Raw genomic sequence first — 20155 nt, 5'->3', positions numbered from 1 at the left:
GCAATTAATCAAGGCCAGCCACATCATATCATGGTATGTGGCTGCTATTTGTATTGTGTGTTTCTTTTCCCTAGGCAGTGCTGAAGAGCCGCGGTGGTGGTTTTGTGTGTGTGTGACTGTGTGTTTGTGCATGATGGATGATTACTCTGTGAGCCATTAGAGACTGTGGAGGCTGCTGTGTGAGAGGTGCGCTCCTGAACTTCTGCATTTGTGAGGACCATACGTTGCCACAATAAAAACAAAAGCACAAAGCGTCTAAAGGAATAGTTTGGGGATTTGCAATTCTTCACTTCCTGTCACCAAGAATATCAAACCTCTACTCTCAAACCTGAGCCGGTTAGCTTAGCTTAGCATAACATTGGAAACCGCTAGCTTGGTACTGTATTAACATCTCGGTTTTGGTTAGTTATTTCCTGTTTATTTTGTAGTTTAATCCTTGTGTGTCTTGTTATGACTTTCTACTTCCTGCTCACCTGTGATCCCAGTGTTCTGTTTCTCCCTGTGCTCCTCCACAGCCTGATTAACCCCCACACCTGTCTCACATCAGCCTCGTTAACACTGACCTGTTCCCAGTGTCTCGTTACCTGCACGTCAGCCCCCTCGTTAGTTTAGTTTGTGTCTAAGCTTGTGTTGTACATTTTACTGATTGTCTGTTTTCGTCCAATGTGTGTCCTGTGCTCCTGTGCCTGTTTCCAAGTCCTCATGTGCTCCCTGTGTTCCTGATCTGTTTTCATGGTCCTTGCGGTTTTCTGGTCTGTCCTCCCTACTGGAAAAACCAGCACAGACCAGCACCAAAACCAGCACCAAAACACAACATATGCTATGTTGTGTTTTGTTGCTGGTCTATCCTGATTTTTCCAGCAGGGCTTAGTTTTTATGGTCCTTTGCCTGTCCTTTTGTAATTTGGATTTTGAACGTTGGTTATCTGCATTAAAACTTGTTGTATGTATGTCTTTCTTTTTGCATAAACAGGTGTTACATTATACGTTTTACTCCACTTCATTTATTCAGTAACTTTAGGTACAATGGCTACGTTGCAGACTCAGATTATTCGGTGTTGTTTGGCTATTTACTCCTGAAGTGTAACCAATCAGATAGTGTTGAGGGCGGGACATTGAGTGAGGCTACAGCCAAATTTTTAAATAACTTTATTTTAAACATTAAACAAAATGACACTGATATCGGTGATTATAAATTAATCTTATCTTCTCATCTTACTATTCTTTTAAGATTTGGTTTTGGGTTCATGATGACATTTTAGATTAAGGTAAAAAAAAAAAAAAGTGAAAAGGGCTGGGGATCGGGTATAATACTAATATTTGACAATAATAATAATAACAGTAATGATAATGATAATAATAATTAAACTCACATGAGATTGAGTTCAGTTTTTTTTTAGATCATTCTGTTGGTATGTCTTCGACAACTCAACACTCACATAATGTACTAATGTTTCTATCTGCTTTGACTCCAACTTTCTCCCCTCAAATTTAAAATGCCAATGCTAAAAAAAACAAAAAAACAAAACAAACAGATAAACCAATGAGGGTGTGAGTTTGTCTGCAGGCCTGAGGCAGCACGAAAGGACAAGAACCACGACCATGTCAGGACACTCACCATAGGAGTCCTCATATGTACTGCTATCTTTGTTGAGTGCAGTGTGTGTGTGTGTGTGTGTGTGTGTGTGTGTGTGTGTGTGTGTGGGTGCTTGTCTGGACAGAGCAGACTGTGCACTGCAGTCTGGCGGACTGCATCAACGGCGTCTCTCCAAGCAGACCTGATGATGTGTTTTCATTAGCACAGCTCCCAGGATGGTGATGCTACACTGTCTCAGTGTTAATTAAGAAAAACAGACATGTGCACGTTTTAGCTACCAGGAAATATGAATGTAGGATAATTGTGTCCTTAAACCCACCGTGACCCAGATGTGTTCTTTCCCCGCTGCTGCAACATATGTGAACATCTGTATAAAAATCTAGGTCACATAGGGTTACAAATCACATCGGCTGCTGTGTCCTGCTTTGCCCATTTTCACATCAAATTTAATCATTACACATGTATACTAATCCAGACGGTCAGCCCCTGTCCTACTTTAGCATCCGAGCGGGAGACGGTAGGTGCAGACGTAAACATAGACATCAACACAGAGAGGCGCTCAGGTCAATCAAAAGAGACAGAGGAGGGGGTGGGCATGGCAGACCCAGACAGTGCATGACACCAACTCCTCCACCGCTCTGTTTTAGGAAAGATAGAGAGAGAGAGAGAGAGAGAGAGAGAGAGAGAGAGAGAGAGAGAGAGAGAGAGAGAGAGACAGGGGTTGCTAGGAGACCTGGCCTAATGCAAACACAGCACCATCTGCTGCAGTGATATTTAGAGTGGGTTAGCCAAGTCGGACAGAGAGAGAGAGAGAAATGAGTCCAGGAGGATCAGTGGAAACAACACAACAGGGAGAGACAGAGGAGGACAGAGGGAAGAGAGGGTAACCGTGGAAGATGAGAGAGACAAAAGCAAATGTGAGAGAGGAGGGGAGTGGAACCAGGAGGAGAGGAGAGAGTAAGCTTGATGAGAAGCTTGATTAATGTATGACTAACAGGTGTGACTCTCATGCCACCCACTCATAACCCTCCTCCGCACACAAGTCTTCGAATTTCACAGAAAAACATGGCGAACATCATCCTCAGGTTATTCTGTGCGTTCAGAGGCGGCTGCTGTTGTTTTTTGTTTGTTTTTTTCCCAAGTGGTAACAGATGATGCACTTGGTACCATGGGGACAATAAAATGTCACCATCAGATAGGCTATCGCAGTTCAGTCGCGGCAGTCTCTGGGCCCACGTTTTGTCTGATGATAGCCCGGTGAGCTCACACATGCATCCACCCAACGTTCAGCGTGTGAATGACTCATTTCTCCCACCATTTCTGTTATCATCCGTGTGTTTGAATTAGGCAAGGATGTCGTCAGTGAATGGAAGGTCCACTCGCACATATCAAATGCAAAAAGCAACGCAAACAGGAGATATCTATGTCACAGATTTGAGTTAGAAATGATGTCTTACATCAAGATGTAACTTTTGAAGAGAGGAATACCAGCAGGCTAGCTAATGGCGGCTAATGTTAACCAATGTTAGCTAGTTTTTAGGTATTTTAGCCTACTGTAAATATTTGACCTAATTCTGACTTCTTGACATAAAAAAAAATGTTATATAATAATCTGTAGGGTTTTTTTGTGGATGCTCAACCAATTTGATCTTCAAATGTGTTCTCCAATGATCTAATATGTTGCAGCCTACCAGCAGGAGCAGACTCTGGAGTTTTGATTGGCAGAGATGGAAAGACATTAAAAGGGCATCAGCTGTATTCCTTGAGGCACCAGCGCACAGACATGATACATTTATAGTGAAGAGAAGGCACTTCACTATGTTTTGTTCACTGGTAGGGTACCCCAGAGTTTGTTGTATTATGTTTTGTCTACCACACGGGCATCTAAGATGGTAAATTTGGTGGAATGGGGACGATTACCACCCACTACCAGTATGCAGCTAGCATAATAATAGTGGCTCATGTCAACTAATGTTAGGTAGATTTAGATATTACTTACTTACTTAGTGTAAATATTTTGCAGCATGTCAAATTAGCATAACAAGAAAACAGAGCTAGCCTTAGAACTGGGCTAGCTGGTGAGATAGCCTAAGCTAAAGTTAATTTCACAGCCTTTTCCTGTTTTTTTAATAAAATCAAGTTTGCTGTACAACATGAATAAAACAGTAGCTTAATGTTACATCATATCAGTCAAACTTTATTGCTTAAAGCTAACCTAGCTTAGCACAATAGCAGTAGCTGCCATTTCTGCAGCTGGACTCAAAAAAACAAACAAATTTGTGAGATTTCCTTTGGTTTGAAATCCCATATTTAAATGTAAGTATTGAATTGATTAAGCTAGCTCGGTTCAAATTATTAAAAGAGCAGCAGGAGTAGTGAGAAACATTTTGTCTGTGTATCTGTTTCACATTTTGGCTAAGACTCTTTGAACTTGTTTTTCTGATTATTTCTCTGTCTCGGAAATACAAAATATGCTAATTGGAATTCTGGATATCTAAGCCTCTCCTGCATCAATTTTAAACATTCTTTTTAAAAAAAAATGTGTTTCTTGAAAGTCGCCCAACTTAACAGAGATGCAACACTAAATCACTGCAGTATCCCTGTATAAAGTGAACGGCCGCCGTATAAAGATTTAAGGTTTCATGAGATTAAACACACACTATATACCATACAGATATCAAGGTGCATTTTATTAGATGAAGATCCAATGATATATAGTCAACATCAGCATCCTCCTTTACAAAATACATTAAAATTGAAACATTTTCAGTAAAAAAGTAGTATCATACAGCCAATGTGGGGTACCAGAGAGAAAGCATGACATGACCTAAATCATATTCATTCATCATCGTATGGATCATAGATAAAACACAATACATTAACACTATTTACAGTCTGTAACACAGAGGTTGACATGAATGCTAATCCTCATGGTGAATACAGTAAATAGAATATATTCATATATTAAGATCTTTTGTTTACAAAATCATAATGCATTATATATAATCACAGAGAAAGGCTATCCACAACCTTGGCTTTCAGCTATACACACCCCCGTGTTTGCCCAAGCAAAATGAAATCTTTTGTTTGGTCAATTTATTGTTGATGGGTGGGTTCTTTGGTTGTGCTGGGTTTCGTGTCGCAGCCTCCGACTGAGTGATCAGCTGCTGAGTGTTACTGAAAAGAGTTAAACGCTAGGGTTTTGTTTGAGTATTGAACGAGACTCGCCGTTTACAGGGCAACTTCTTGAGCAATGTTTTGTGGAAACTATGTGCGACAAACAGGGCGACAGCTTTTACTTTTCTGAACCAGGATTGCATTCGATCAGTCGTGCTTTTTCGTGCTGAGATGGAACTGACGGGATGTTACATTACAGCACGGCATGGTTTTCAAATGTTCTTTTCACAAAAAACGTGATGAGGACCGAGCACAAAACTGGTCGGAACACTTGTTTTACTTCATGCAGGCACTAAACGTTGCATTTCCACAGGATGGAGGCAGCTGTAATGGATTCTCTCACTTGAAAATAATACATTTCCATCTGAGAATGACGCATACAGCACTTTAAGAAGGATCCTGGCCTTAGTAAAAAAAAAAAAAAGCTAGCATCAAGGTACCTGAGCAATGCTTCCCATTAATGTTACCACAAATATTACCCAGGCGTCAAACTCGAAGGCCTGTGATGCACGAGGAATACTTCATAAGGAGGGGAAATATGAAAAAAAAGACCTGAAACTGTGGATAAATCTGGGAGCATTAAGGAACAAAGGAATATCTATCCAGTACATTGCTTCATAATGTTGCCCAGTAGGTTTGTTATATTGTTTTTTGAGGGTTGGTTAGTGATGATCAGTGTAACAGCAGTTAAACAGCAGTCATCCCAGACTGAAAGAGAGCCTAAGAGTGATTGATATTACCTTTTATACATATGTATCTACAGTACACACCTATGTGATCATGTTTATACCTCGTAACTTCAGTAAGAGTAATAACTTACTTTTTCTTTTACTATTTGCATTTTCCCTTGGCACATGAGACCAGTCATGCATTGGCCATTTTTTTGACAGTTCCTTCAAACCAAACTGTTACTCGCATCACAGCTGGGGGGGTTGTGTTTGTGTCCGCAGAGTCTCGTCACCTTTACTCATCGACCCACGACAGCAGACAGATGCTCACAGTGCTCGCAAACGTTTGGTAATCCCAGCCAAAGTTGTTCACCTGAGACACGCTTATGTTGTGTAATTCTATCCAGCCAAGTAACAAAGGTTGGACCCAGCAATGTGTCGCCGACACCAGACATACATGGGACGGATCAGCAGATCACTTTACACAAATCAATGTATCGAAGGATGAATAAAACCCGGAGGGGAGCTGCTTTGCTGCTGTGAGGGCAAATTCCTGTGAGGGTTTTGGGACAAGCTGGTGGCTGCCCGTCTGTATCTGTTTCACTCTCGGCCCACCCTGCATCGCTCTGAGCTGCATCGCTGGCAAGACACGGAGTGGATCCCAGCCAGAAGCCATCAAAGCCACTGCGTAAGTGGATCAGGATCCTCCTCTCCCCATCTACCATGATGACTGAGCGGCCCGGTAGGTGGCAATCCCTGAATTCCCCCCCCCCCCGACACACCCCAACACCCATGTGCTCGGGCCTCAGTGCCAAGCCTCAGCGCCAGGCCTCATCACTGGCCCAGCTGGCATGGCCCCGATCAGCTGGATTTGCTATAATCATCTTAGGTCATCTCATTCAGACAGAGCGAATGCATGTCAGCTCTTCGACCAAGACCAGTGAGCCCCACCAGGACGGCCCCACTGGCCTCCTTCTGGCTTCATTTCCACTGAATGACCTGTTAACAGCTCATTCTAATGTGATTGTTGGACAAGGTGGAGTACTTCACACAATGAGGATGTCATCGCCACCTTTTTAAGAGCTATGAATTCATGTTCTAATAAAGTACCAGAAAAGAAGAGACATCCTGTCTTGCTGGCCAGTCACCTAGTCCTGCTAGCTGCGTACAAGCCTGCCTAGTCTGTCTCTCTGTCAAGCTGGGATGTCTGGGACCTTGATGTGTGTGCGTGTGTGTGTGTGTGTGCGTGCGTGTGTGCGTGCGTGTGTGCGTGTGTGTGTGTGTGTGCACCGAAAGGCGTGGTAGGGAGGGATGGGCAGAGAGTTACAGAGGTTAATGGTAAATCAGCCAAACCAAAGTCACACACTCACCCACCACACACAACCCCCCTCCCTCCCTCCCTCCCTCCCATCCATCCATTTGTCCATCCACCTAGTCATCCAGCACCCCTGCCCCCCCTCCCCTTCACTGCGGTCGTGTCCCGGCTGCTCATCCCTCAGTCCCAGCCGTTGTCCTTGATCATGTGGGCCAGCTCGATGATGAACTTGCCCTCTTTATACTTCTGACTGCTCTCAAAGGCATGTTCCTGGAGGGTGTGGCAGAGGACAGGAGAGAAGAGAGAGACAGCTTTTAATTCGCGTGACAGATGGAAAGAAAATATTATTATCTGTGACAAAAACGAAGAGGACACATGTAAAATAAGAATAAAAACTCCTCATGCCCCCCACTTGTGTTTTTTCTATGAAAATCCTTGCCCTGATCCTGGCTTGTCTCTGCTGCTGGCTCTCTGGAAGCTGGTTATATAACAGCCAGCCACCAAACACTGCAGAGAACCCTGCAGAACCAAGACTCTGACAGGACTGGACTGTCGTACCCTAAACTGGCAGAAATGTGTCTCTCACCACTAATAAACTGCGAAAACCAGGCCACAGGTTTGAGCCTCACAAGAGCAAACACAGATGTAGAGTCTGCTCTATTTATGCAGGCTGTAACACGCTAACATTTCTACTGTAAGTTGGGTAATACAAAATCTCCCTGGAAAACATGAATGAGATCCATAAGACATGCCAGCAGAGAAAGCCTGAGCTACACAGAAACCTATTATACCCACTCAGTCTTGTTCTATTAATGAGTCAGATACATTAGAAATACACAAAAACATAATTAATTTGCAGCCTGTATCTAATGAACTTCATATGCACACTGTACTGTACAGATTGTAAAGCCCATTGAGGCAATGTGATTGGGATTTTGGGCTATATAAATAAAATTGATTTGTTTTGATTTGATTTGATTTGATAGTGTGAGTTGACAGCAAAATGTTATTTGAAAAGCATGACAGCAGCAGTCATTATAGAGAGTTATATAGAAAACTGTAATAACTTCAAAGTTTTTGTGCCCAAGGCAAACCAAAGGGCAAGCCAGAATCTCAAGGCACACCTTTATTTAAATCAGTGTGACACAGCGTCTAAACAAGTTTTTTCTGATAAAGTCATTACTGTTTTCTTGTGCCCGAAGCACAACAAATGGCAGGGCCAAGATCTCAAGGCACACCTGAAAACCTGTCCAACGCAGCGTCTATCTCTATAATCATGTACAGAGTATATGTTTACTTTAACTACTGTTGATGCCAATTACAACTGGGAAAACAACTGTGTTACTCATGAAATATTTATTGACAAAACTGATTCAAGAATTAATCCGAAACTTGGTAAAATTGCGTAAAAGCAGCAACACCTGTATTTAAACTAGACAGGTAACAAATTTAAAAAGTGAGGTGAACTGCTCTGCACCAGAAAGCGATCCATTCCCCCCTTTGTTATCCCCAAACTGGTTGTCAATCAGGCCCTTTAATGTGTCACACTCTAATAATTCCCAACATCCCACAGTTGTGCTGACCACATAATACTGCGGTTCCCTGGAAAGTTTTTAAATTGATTTTTTAGGGGTTAAGAATTTGCCTCTGTATTGGGAAATTAATTTAGAAACTGATATTTTATGGTAAAAAGTTAAATTATGCTTACATAGTACTGATATGGTGAATTATATATGTTCACTATCTTAGTTTATTGTGTTCGCATGTTAACGTTTGCATTTTAGAACTAACCACAAAGTTGGCTACACACAGCAGAGGCTACATATTTAGCCAAAAAAAAAAAGTAGGACATCGCCCCTGAGAGAAACATGTTGACTTTGGCTTAATACTGAGCCCTGGCTGTTCGTGGAATAGCCTCCTTCTTATTTAGTGTTTATTGGTTAGGGTTAGGGTTAGGGTTAGGGTTAATGAGCAAATGCTAGCATGCTTACACGCTAACCTAAGAAAGTGAACGTCATACATTTTATACCTGCTTAGTATCAGAAAACTACATTTGCGTTGTCATTAGTGAGTATGAGTACATCATAATAAAAATGTTAGCATGTAGCTCAAAGTTCAGCCTCACAGAGCTGTTAACATAGCTGTTGACTCTTTCACGACTTCCCTTCCTTTAATATTTGTGTTTTTACGGTGATTTAAGAGCCATAATTTCACCTAAAAGATTAAATGGAGAGTGTTAAGCGTGTGTATGTTTTTAATTAACAGATGTCTCTCATGGTGGTCACATGATCACGTTCAGCTGCTGCGGCCGCTGCTTGCTAATCCAACCACAGTTTGTTCCAGTTCCCATATAATATCTCCAAATTTGGATATGTCTGGCCTCGCTAACTGACAGCAGCAAACCCAAGCTTAAAAAGTCATTTTGACACAGCTCTTGTTAAAAAACTGTTTCCACTTCCCAGCTGAGAAAACTGACACAAAAGCACTTCTGTTTCCTGTCAAAGTCTATTAACAACCGTGTCTTCACTGTTAATCTCTCATAAAAACAGTGTCAGGGAGTAGACTGAGACAACTTGTTTCACTGCAGATCGTCTGTACCTTGTTTTGTCTTTGGCTATTTTGGTTCAAAGCTGCAGAGGCACGTTATCAGATTTCTCGGTTTAGAAGTGCAGTAGGTCAGACCTCTCAATAGAACTTTGACGACTGCAGAAAACCAATACTGCTGCAAATGATATTAATGACAGCCCTCCATTAAGTCCTATCTGGTGTTTGTATGCTTGTGACCTCGCTGCCTTGTCAGGGCTCCTGACAGGAATAGAAACTACCCAGAAAAGTATCGACTTCTGAAGCTGGTTCACCAGGTGTTCACCAGGCGTCATAAGGAAAAACAGTTATTTTTAGGCTGGAAGGTTAAAGAATCAGGTTTAAGGTTAGACACGTGGAGGTGAATGTTAACGGGTAGAGGTTAAGCAAAGAGCGCTGGTCAATGGAGCCTTCTCAGAAGTCAAACAACAAGGATACTGTGTGTGTTAACCCCCTAAGGATGATCACGTGCCCTATAGCGTTCACTCTCACCTTCACGCTGACAAGGTTCAGCAGTGACAGCTGCACATGCTCAACTCTGATTAAATATATGGAGACACCTCAAATGGATGGATCCTGTTTATTTCCCCCTGATGAGGATCTTAAAATACCGCCTGTACTAACAAAACCTGCATGTTTATTTTGACATCCTCTACCTCAGCTTTACAGAGACTTCCGCTGTGTGTATATATATATACACATATATATATATAACTCTGATGTTAGCCTTTACAGTTACAAACACATCACCTATACTTTCAATTCAGTCAATATTATTAACACCTAAATTATCTATCATAATTGCAAAGAGCTTTCAAATAACTGTTTAATATTTTGGTGATCTAGAAGGAGACATATTGTTTTCGTTTTGAGGTTTATAATTTTATTTTGGTTCACTACTTTAATATGTTCACATGCTTTAGTGCTAAAAAAAAAAAACGTCTTCTCAATCTGTCCAGTGCTGCAGCTCTGTATTCCCACTCTCTCTGGAAGAGCTCTGTTTAAGCTCCTGTCTCTTTAAGTCAGAATACCCAGTCTATTCTGATTGGTCGACTCACACGCCTTAGCCAGCACCGCTAACCATCTCTCCTATCAACTCTGTCGTGTTTTCAGCTCCTAGTTAACTTCACTTCTACCATGAATATGGTTTTCAAATGTGTGACACGGTGACGTAGCGTGGTCTCTAGAAATCACAGAATTATGGCGAGACTATTGACGTTGCGTTTCAGGTTTTTTTGTGGCCAAGAGGAGCTTCTGTTGGTGCAGACTTTGGGCTTTTTGACTATCAAGGCCTTTCACATCCACAGGATGTTACAGAGATGTGTACTAAAGTCTGGCCCGTCCCAGTCTAAAACTCCTGTGCTAGGGGTGTAAACACTAAAACTCCCCTGGTCCCCGAGCACCCAGTCTGAACTGCTAGCTGCACGGCTAACTGAGCTAAATAGCTAATGGCAGCTGTAAATGAAATTCCATAGGTTAAGTGTCTTAAGTTCATAGTCATACACTTGTCTTTATACTCTGCTTACTCAGGAGGTTGAGTTGCCCTGAGGGCCAAATGGATCACGGGTTCCTCTGCACAGTAGAAGATTGTTTTGGGGCAGCTGTAGAGATAAGGTACTACACCCCAGACAACCAAAGACACATTCTGTTCCTCCAGTATCTTCATCTTGACTATATCTCATACAAGAGACATACTGGCTCCATGTGATAGACCAAAATCCATATTCTCCTGGCTACGAGACTTAGATCAGCACAGGTTTAATGGTGGTGAGTGCCACTGAGAACTGGCAGCTTTGCATTGTGTTTCTACATGTACTGTTGAGCTATGTAACCCTAACCATAACCATCCATTCAGTAATTTTTGTGTAATCCTGCAGACAAACCAGCCAACACAAACAACGGTAATAAACAGAGGAAATGAAATCAGCCATATGAAGAGCAGCATCAGTCGGCACCTTCTGTTAAAACCCTGAGAATGGACTGTGTATGCAAGTCTCCCGATGATCCAGATGTTTTTCACTTCTAAAAAAACACTGAAAACCCCATCACAAGTCACACGAGATAAACAAAGACTCCTTCTTGTCTCCGACTGTTTGGAAAAATCTATCTCATAATTCATTCAGCCCACAGCCGGTACCACTGCACTGACCCTGAGAAAAGAGGTGGTCCAAATGCAATTAGGGTGCAAATAAAATTAGGGTGCGCGCTATAATAACAACCTCCCAGTTTATCATCCTCTAACCTTGGATGCAGTAATCGGCGCCGTGCATCAAATCAGCCAAGGATACTTACGTATTTCCAGCCCAGGGTCGTCTTGCAGTTCTCACAGTAGATATCTGCTACAGCGTGCAGGCCTGTGAGCAGAACTCTCTCCTCTGCTGGGCCGCACCCGACGTTCACCCTGGAAAGGGGGGAGAGCAGAGAAAGAAACAAAAGTTTAAAAAAATTGTATTGTGCAAGTGGCCCGAGTGGCTCTGTTGCATGTCCTGTATGATGTGCTCAGAGTGAGTCACTGCCTCACACAGCGCATACTGATGGGGCACTAGGCCATGGTGCATAGATTCCTAATTTTCACACTCAATTCAGCTGATAATGACGGCTCGCTGAGGCACAGGCTGGCTCCGTCTACACACCAGGGCTTCAAAAACAACTGCTGTGTGCTGCAATCTGAATTATTAACCCAAGCATGTTGGATCGCTTGTCTCCTGTCTAAAACTGGCACGCAGGAGTGTTTCTCCTCACAACGTAACGTCAGCTGCGCTTGCGAATGAGTGGTCTGAAGTGAATTCAGAAGAGTACTCACACTGAGTTGAACAGGTAGGCTCTGCCTTGGCTGCCCTGGAACGACTGCGGAGACAAGATGAGACAAAGATGAAACAGCTGGCGCAAGAATCTAACCTTTAAAGCGGCGTCACAACTCTATTAAATTATACAGGAATGCTGCTATATTGCCATAACGCTGCGGTCAAATGAGATCTCTGGTTTGGCCTTCTTGAAAAAACACCCACATGTTGACGGGAGAAGAAGCTTCTGTTTTCAAACCTGTGGACAGCCCTAATGCATGAGTGTTCTTATGACAAGCAACACAGTCATTGTCTCGCAACACAAAAGCTGCGACTGAACAGACACATTAAACAGATTTATGCAGGTGCAGCTGTGTTACAACCAACAGAAGGCCTTTGTACGCAGGTGAGGAGCGTTGTCATAATCGCACGTGGAAAAAGTGATAGTGCATTCATAATCCAATTCACTAACCAGCTTATAACATAATCCATAAACAGGAAATAATGTGGCAGTGGCTGTTTCCAGCCTGCTGTTTATTCTTATAATTCCTCATCTGCTCTCCTTTTTTTATCTTAAACTCTTATCTTTTAAATGGCTGTTAATGCCTCTAATTATGTTCTGTAACATTAACTGTGCTGTTAATTAAAAGAGACAAAAACTATTCAGAGCGCCGCGGTTGCGGCCGCTGACCTTCGAGATGAGCTCGTCGTGGTTGGCCAGGTGAGCTCGGCAGTGGATGCAGCTGTAGGTTCGGTGGCAGCTCGGCAGGTATGCCTGAAAAGTCTTGGAGCGCGTCATTCTGACCATGGGCGGTGTTGGCGGGCGGTGCAAGAAGGGACTGCCAGCCCAGGTCGGCTCACAAGGGAAGCACCGCAACACACAGGTGAGGGCCGTGGTGGGCGGTGGGTTGGGAGGCGAACACCTGAGCGCAGGGAGGATAGAAGAGGAGATAATGGTTACATGGTTGTGTAACAGCTGCCTCCTTAGACTGAGCCACAGGTGTATAATTGCTGATGGGATTACAGTCTGCTCCTCAACCTGCTCGCGACTGTGAGACTCTTAAAACCTCAAAGAGCCAGGGGGTGATGAGATGCCATGCATTATTAATGAGGCTGAGTCACAACATTTCACATTTCAGTTTCAAGCTGAACACAGTGAAGAAACTCTACTTTAGGAGCTGAGAACTATTTTGATAGGTCCAGTGTGTAGGGGAAAAAGAGGGAAATTCCCTCTCTAGACCCAGTTTGCTCTGTCCAGTCTGGGCTTCTGTAGAAACATAGCAGTGCAACATGGCTGACTTAAGCTAAAGAAGACCAGCTCCCTCTGTAGATATGAAAGGTTCATTCTAAATTAAACTGGAAAAACAAAAACAGAGCAACTTGTAGTTTCATTAGTGTGTAATAACCCGCAGGTGAGTACACACTAATGAAACTGAATTAGGAATTGCATTTTCAATCTCTGCCAGAAATCCTACACAATGTAGCTTTAAGTATTGTTTAGCTATGTTAGCAGCCTAGCTCTGCAGATAACAGTATTGATCTGTCGGTCAGTCCTCCACTTTAGTTTAGACTAAAATATCTCGGCCAGAGACATTCATGATGCTCAAAGGATGAATCCTACTGACTTGGTATTCCGTTGACTTTCGCTCTAATGCCACCGTCAACCATCACATCTAAATTTGCCAAATGTAGGTATTTTTGTTTATGAGCTGATTTAAAAAAAAAAAAACTTGTTCTTGTAATAGCTCTCTTCCTCTTTTGATCGAACATTTTGATCTGAAGCTCAATTCCGAGGCTGTTCTGTAAAAAGTTTCCTAATAAATAAGCTCTCGAACAACTTCCTGTTCGCTCACCTCTGGTTTAAGCCCTGATCATTCCAATGAAACTGACAGGAATGCATATAATTTAGTTGTCGCTTGCCATGACATTCCCATTTGCCTCAGCTGGCCCTTGTCTATGCCAGTAACCAAATATTAGCTTGATAACATAGCAAGCTAAGTTGATGAACATGGACGACATCATACCTGTTAAATATCAGCATGTTAGCGTTAAGATCAATGTGCGTACAGCCTCACAGAGCTGCTAGCATGGCTTTAGACTCCAAGTCTTGTTTGAGCCACATTTCCTGGTCCCAGCTTGTCAAATATGAGGATTTTCCACTTTCTTCTATTTCACATCATTGTTAATTAATTACCATTTAGATTTGAACTGATGGCCACTATTCAATCAATCAGCCAATTCAGAAAACACAGGGCAGATAATTGAAACTGAAAATAATCATCCATTGCGGGCTGTCACCCTTAAATGTGTGGTTGGACCATCCGGCACTGACTCAGTAGTGCAGTAGCACACAGGCAGCACGGCTAGCTCACATTCTGTGTTTAAGTCTATGAGGCTGCGGAGATAATCTGCTTAGCCTAGCACAACTGTGAGGATCGTGCTCTGCTCGCTCCATGATATCCAAATAGACCGAGCCCTTAAAATACTTTTGCTGGTGTGCCCTGGTGACTGAGAAGATTAGTGAGCTGGCCTGGGAAGCCATCCCAAAGGCTCGGGGCCAGGAGGACAGGGGTGTGTTTTGACTAACTGTACAGGGGAAACTAAATGGCTCGCAGCCTCTGCTCCTCTGCTCTCTACCTTGTGGTGCAGTCATAATCTCTGTGTTTTTATTGCTTCATGCAACTTTAATTGGGATTTCAGCTGGTGCTAAACACAACTTCTCACCTAATGTAATGTAGTTTTATTCCCCCCAGCTCTACGACCTCATGACATCAGGATGTTTCATCGTCTGCCGGCCTATTCTCATTTAAAACATGACCTTTCTGGCTAGATCAAATACATATTTTCTTCATCTTCAAAGGACTATGACTCTATAAGACTCACTAACTTGTTTTTATGAGTCGTTTCATCACCTTCACATAATGCTGTGCCATTCTGTCTCCTCTCCTTCCTGCCTGTCTTTACTGAACCATCTGGAAAAACTAATAAAATACTGAATGGGAGCAGGAGGCCTCTGTGAGTCCAGGACAAACAAGAGAGAGAGAGAGAGAAAGACAGAGAGAGGCCTCTTTACTTCACTGCGATTGTTTTTAGCATCGGAGGGAGGCTGATAAAGTTCTCCAGGGCTGATGGGATAGGACCGCGGGATATAAATAAATAAGGCAGTGAGACGTGCCCTTGTTTTCTCTCTTCTCTGACTCGGTGCCAGCGGCGTGGGATTGGGGCACAAAGACACGCTCAGTACAGTTGTCTGAGTTGACCCCTGAAATGCACAAGAGCGCGCACACATACACACACACATTGACCATAAGTGTTTTATCCTCTCGGTCATTTCAGGACTGAGGACACGGCAGAAGTTTATGTAGCATCCAGACCAGCCAAACAGAACTGATACACTGACAAGCCTTTTTTTTTATTATTACAGATGTTGGTCACTTTATTCTTTTATATTTGGCAGCTGTGGGTTAATTGATTGGTTGATTAAAGGAGACTTATCATGCTTGTTTTTTTCCCTTTTTTCTTTAGTGTTATACATGTTCTTGTGTATGTGAAAGATGTTGAAAATTAAAAGAAAAAGTCCACAATTAAAGAGTCTCCTCTCTCCCACAGAAAACACCGCTCCTGAATGCCTCATTCTCAGGCTAGTTTGGCTCGTAAGAATTGATTTAGCCCAGCCGCTCTGCTATCGTTAGCAGTGCTAGCTCAGGTGTGTGAGAGCTGACCAATCAGAGCAGAGTGGGTATTCAGGAGGCGGGCCTTTAAATGACAGGAGCCTAAATGATGATCAATATGAAAAAATATGAATAAGTAAATAAAAGATAGGGTTAGGGTTAGGGTTAGATGAATTTTAGACACAACAAGCATTACTAAAACATTTCATAGACCAATTAATTAAGCAATTAATCAAGAAAATCTCTTGAATTTGAACAAAGCTGCCTGATTAAAGCTCAGTAATTAGTCTTGTAGGTAATCTGGGAATGTAAGCTCCAAACTTAAGCTTCAAATTTAATTACATTAAATGTAAGCTTCTGCTTCTAAGCTTCATTTGCTAGAAGGCCCATTCAGGCTAAAAGTCTAATATTTAATGTGGTGTACGGACAACGAGCTGTCTATCAGGCGAGACTCAAACTCTCTGCTCTGTGAGATGCTGTTATTCTATCAGCATGTTGATACAAAGTGCATCTTGGTACTAATGTGACCTTAGCGGACAGACCTTCAATATCAGCGCTGGATTATAGTGTTGCACGTGTTGCATATCATCTCACGGGTCATACATAATCCATGTGGAGTCCTCTCTGCGTATTATCTCTGAAGAATCACTCCATCACAACAGCAGCTTTGGATGAAAACTGATACCTCTCTTACTCTTGTGATTAAAAACATTGTATTATAGTCGATGTTTTGATTATCAAACTTGTGTTTGTGTCTTTTATCATGGGGTTATGTAAATGTGCTTTATCTGTTAGTATTATACACTAAATATCTTTGGGGTTTTGACTGTTTGGTGTACAAAACAAGACGTTTTAAGACTCTGGAAACGTGTGACAAGCAGCCAGTCTGCGTTTTCTGATGACAAACAACCAAGAAGAGAGTCAGCAAATTAATTCATCATAAAAATAATTGTTAGTTGCAGCCGGATGCAGTGGAATTAATTTAGCAGACTTAAAATTGACTCATTTGGCCGTATTTCTTTGATACAGTCAAAAGCTTATTTTGGTTTGTTTCATGCACATTTTCTAGTGACCAACTTATGACGCTCAAAAAAAGGGAAATAGGTTACTGTAAAGACAAGAACCCCCATGTTATACACATGATAATGACCTGTTAGAGGCTGGATTATGAAGCTGTTTGACATTTTACACTTGTCTTGGTGGGTGGACATCATTTTGCAAAGCATCACTGTTTGTTGGAACAAGGATGCTGACAAGCTGTAAAAGGCTGACGTAAAGAGTCATGTCCTGAAAAAAAGGCCAGCTCTGACAGAATAACAAACTGCGTAAATGATCAGACGACTCGAGGAGCTGTTATCACAACCAACACGTCACGATGAAGACTGTCTTTGGTGTTTGTCCCTCTTTTATCAGTTATATCTTCCAGCCTGCCTGCCTGCATGCTCCTTCTCTCTGTGTCTCGCTACGCCTCTCGGCCTGTTTGTGTATTTTTTTTGTCTGCTGTCACTCTGCCCATTCATCAGTTCTGCCGAGGGGTCTCTTAAGGTCACCGCGCTGTCCATTCTGGTCATTTCTGACTGTCGTCACAAAAGGCTACGTGCCACGAGTCTCCACAGCCAAAAGGGCCCTTGTATCCCAACAAAAAAACCTTTGTTATGTAACGCACTGATGCTGCCGCTGCTGATGCTGCTCCTGACAATGATCGAGAGCAGGAGGAAGACGAAGGAGGGGTGGAGGATGGGAGTCAGACAGGGACAGGGAGTTGGTGAAATGAGCAGAGGAAGAAAGATGGAAGAAGAAGAAGGAGAAGAAGTGTGTGTGTCCCTTCGGCGCTGGATGAGCTGTGTGTGCCATGCTGCCCACAAGCTGCACCGACAGGATTTCTGTACTTTGTGTACTTTCATGCTGTTCTCCATTCAGTCTTTACACCGAGGCCAGCAGCATACAGCAGCATGACATCACTGACTAGAAGAGGAGAAAAAACTCCTCTCTCCTCCCCCCTCCATCATATCAAATCTCACTGAGTGATGCTCCTGCATCCCAGGTGTGTGTGTCTGGTTACTGTTGCCATGCCTGATCTGTACTCACTTCTAATTCTCTTCTGCCTGCCTCTGTGTTGTCCTCAGCAGCCTGTTTTCAGGTGCTGTATTTCCTGACAGAGTTTAATAAAAACGCTTGGGAGGAAAAACTCCTTAAATGCTCATTATCTTGCCTGTTTATTGGGGCTATAACTCAAGGATTCCATATTCACAGTCAAGTCTACTTTCTACCACATTTCAGTGTGTGGCTTGACAGCGAATGTGTCATAAAAAGTGTTAAAAAAAACAAAGTGGGTGAGGTGTCAAAGAGACTCAGACCTGTGAAACTGAAGGCACAGCACATGGTACACAACTTTTGTTGATGTATACAAGTCCTGCCTGTGAAGGATCACCTTTCAAGGGCCTGAACACCATCTTCGATCCCTGTGTATCGACTCTTTCGCATGATCAATAACCATCTGCTTGCATGCTCTGCTATGGAAATGGATCTGGATGAGTGCAAAGGTTGTGACTTGATAAAAATGTCTGTTCTTAAACTGTTTGCATGTACTCAGGTGGACTTCAATTAGTGGGTGTTTTTTTTGGGGGGGGGGGGGAATGCAGCATTTCCACCTGCTGGCCTACCTGTCACTGACTATTATGGGATGGTGTTACATGACATCAATAAATAAACAAAAACGTGCTGGTTGGAGCTTTACAGTAGGTGTGTGTGATTATTGAGATGAATCAGGTCACAGGCAGTGGCGCACTTCATCTGGGGCAGAACTTCAGCCACCGCACGGAACACAGATGGCGGGGATGCCTCAGCTCAGCAATGCTGAAAACACACACTCGCGCGCCCGCGCACACGCGCCACCCATACTGGAAAGCTTTAACATCTGCAGTGACTTTGACGGTTCGATCCCAATCAGGTGACTGTCGTCAGAGTTTATGATCACACCAGCGCATAACACGATATCCCGCATCGACCGCTGCTGACGCGCACCATCACGATGGAAATGCGCGCGCACGGGAATGATGGCGCATACGTGCGGGACTGCCACCACAAACAGCATGTGTCCTCATAACAAGAGCTGGATACTGTGGCTCCACTGCGGAGTAGAGCTGAGCATCACATCCACGAAGGAGGCATCAGTCCAGGCACGAAGAGGTCTTCATGTAACACACGTGACATATAAAACATAAACTTGTCTTATTATTGTTTTATTACAGCATGCGTGCCTCTGGTCTGGTAATAAAAGTTGCCTCGGTTAAAAAGTACTGGACGGGCTGTATACATGAGTGCATCGACGCAGGAATAAGCTTCACAGAGCAATACAATAACAGTGCGTGACAATAAATGCACCACAGTGGAAAAATAACGCAGAGGAACTCGTTTTTACCTTTGAAGGGAAGAAAAAACGGATCTCCACGTAGCCTAGAAAATGTCGCACCTCCTCGCTTTTCCTCGTGGCAGCGCCAATCCTAAACCCCCTTTCGCATTCCTTCCCAGGCAAATTTCCTCTCTTCTCTCTGGACCTGGCAAGTCCTACAGAGACGCAATGTTTTGACGCGCAATGATGCCCAGCAGAGTTTAGAAGAGGCAGAGGGAGAGACTAATGAAACGGCCAGCCGGAGCGAGAGGATTCCCTCCTGCGCACTTCCGTGTACGCAGAGAAACCGTAACACAGTTAAGACAGGTTATTTTACTGAACAGGACTCGGTGGGGTTCTGTCCGGTGTCTGATTTATTTATGTTTCCTTCAGATGTTTGGTGTCGTGATTAAAACGTCTTTTCCTTGCACCGTTATGACACGTAAATATAGTAGGTCAAACACCCTGTGGCGCATGCTCAGTTGAGTTTAGCGACGGAGGTTTAACGTGACCATTTGTTGCATTTGCTTGTATTAAATTAATAAACGCTCTGAGAATTAGATTGTCAGCATGTTGTTTATATTATGTAGAATTAGTTTGTGCGGTGTAGGCGTTTTGACAAACTGCAGCAGAGAAGCTAGCTAAACCATCGTCACACTACTTTTTCATACAATTCAACGGTCGTTTGTCACCTGTCTAACTTCGATAATCGTGGCGAGAACAGCTACTTCTCATGAGATGAACCAGTGGCAACAAGTCCACGGTAAACACAACAGGTCACACGCTATGATCTAGTGTTTTATATCTGTGTCGTTAACGTACACTCCGGAGGACGTGAACTATCTTGAAGTCCACGTTGACGATCTTTGGCAAAAAAAAAAAAAAAAAAGATCATACTAGCTGTTGACGTGATGGATAAATGACAGCCGTGTCAGCCAATCAGCTAAGTGATACGGCATAGCAACACTGAG

At 43.0% G+C, this 20155-nt stretch overlaps 1 protein-coding gene across 1 annotated transcript; it reads right to left on the bottom strand.

Moving 5' to 3' along the window:
- Nucleotides 1–6859: 6859 nt before the first annotated feature.
- Nucleotides 6860–19420, bottom strand: ypel2b (yippee-like 2b). Its single transcript, XM_030403478.1, has 5 exons — nt 19215–19420; nt 12814–13045; nt 12143–12186; nt 11632–11740; nt 6860–7026 (listed from the first exon to the last, which is right to left on the bottom strand). The coding sequence occupies exons 2-5, from the start codon at nt 12928–12930 to the stop codon at nt 6937–6939; spliced, it is 360 nt and encodes a 119-aa protein (XP_030259338.1). The 5' UTR covers nt 12931–13045; nt 19215–19420; the 3' UTR covers nt 6860–6936.
- Nucleotides 19421–20155: the final 735 nt, after the last annotated feature.

The sequence above is a fragment of the Sparus aurata genome, chromosome 2 (assembly GCF_900880675.1).
Source record: "Sparus aurata chromosome 2, fSpaAur1.1, whole genome shotgun sequence".
NCBI lineage: Eukaryota > Metazoa > Chordata > Actinopteri > Spariformes > Sparidae > Sparus > Sparus aurata.
This window is presented reverse-complemented; position numbering and strand designations above follow the sequence as displayed.

Coding starts and splice junctions, on each gene's coding strand:
- ypel2b (XM_030403478.1), bottom strand. CDS start 12,930: ATGGTCAGAATGACGCGCTCCAAGACTTTTCAGGCATACCTGCCGAGC. Junction 12,187..12,813: donor ACGACGAGCTCATCTCGAAG/GTCAGCGGCCGC, acceptor TTGTCTCCGCAG/TCGTTCCAGGGCAGCCAAGG. Junction 11,741..12,142: donor GCCTACCTGTTCAACTCAGT/GTGAGTACTCTT, acceptor CCCCCTTTCCAG/GGTGAACGTCGGGTGCGGCC.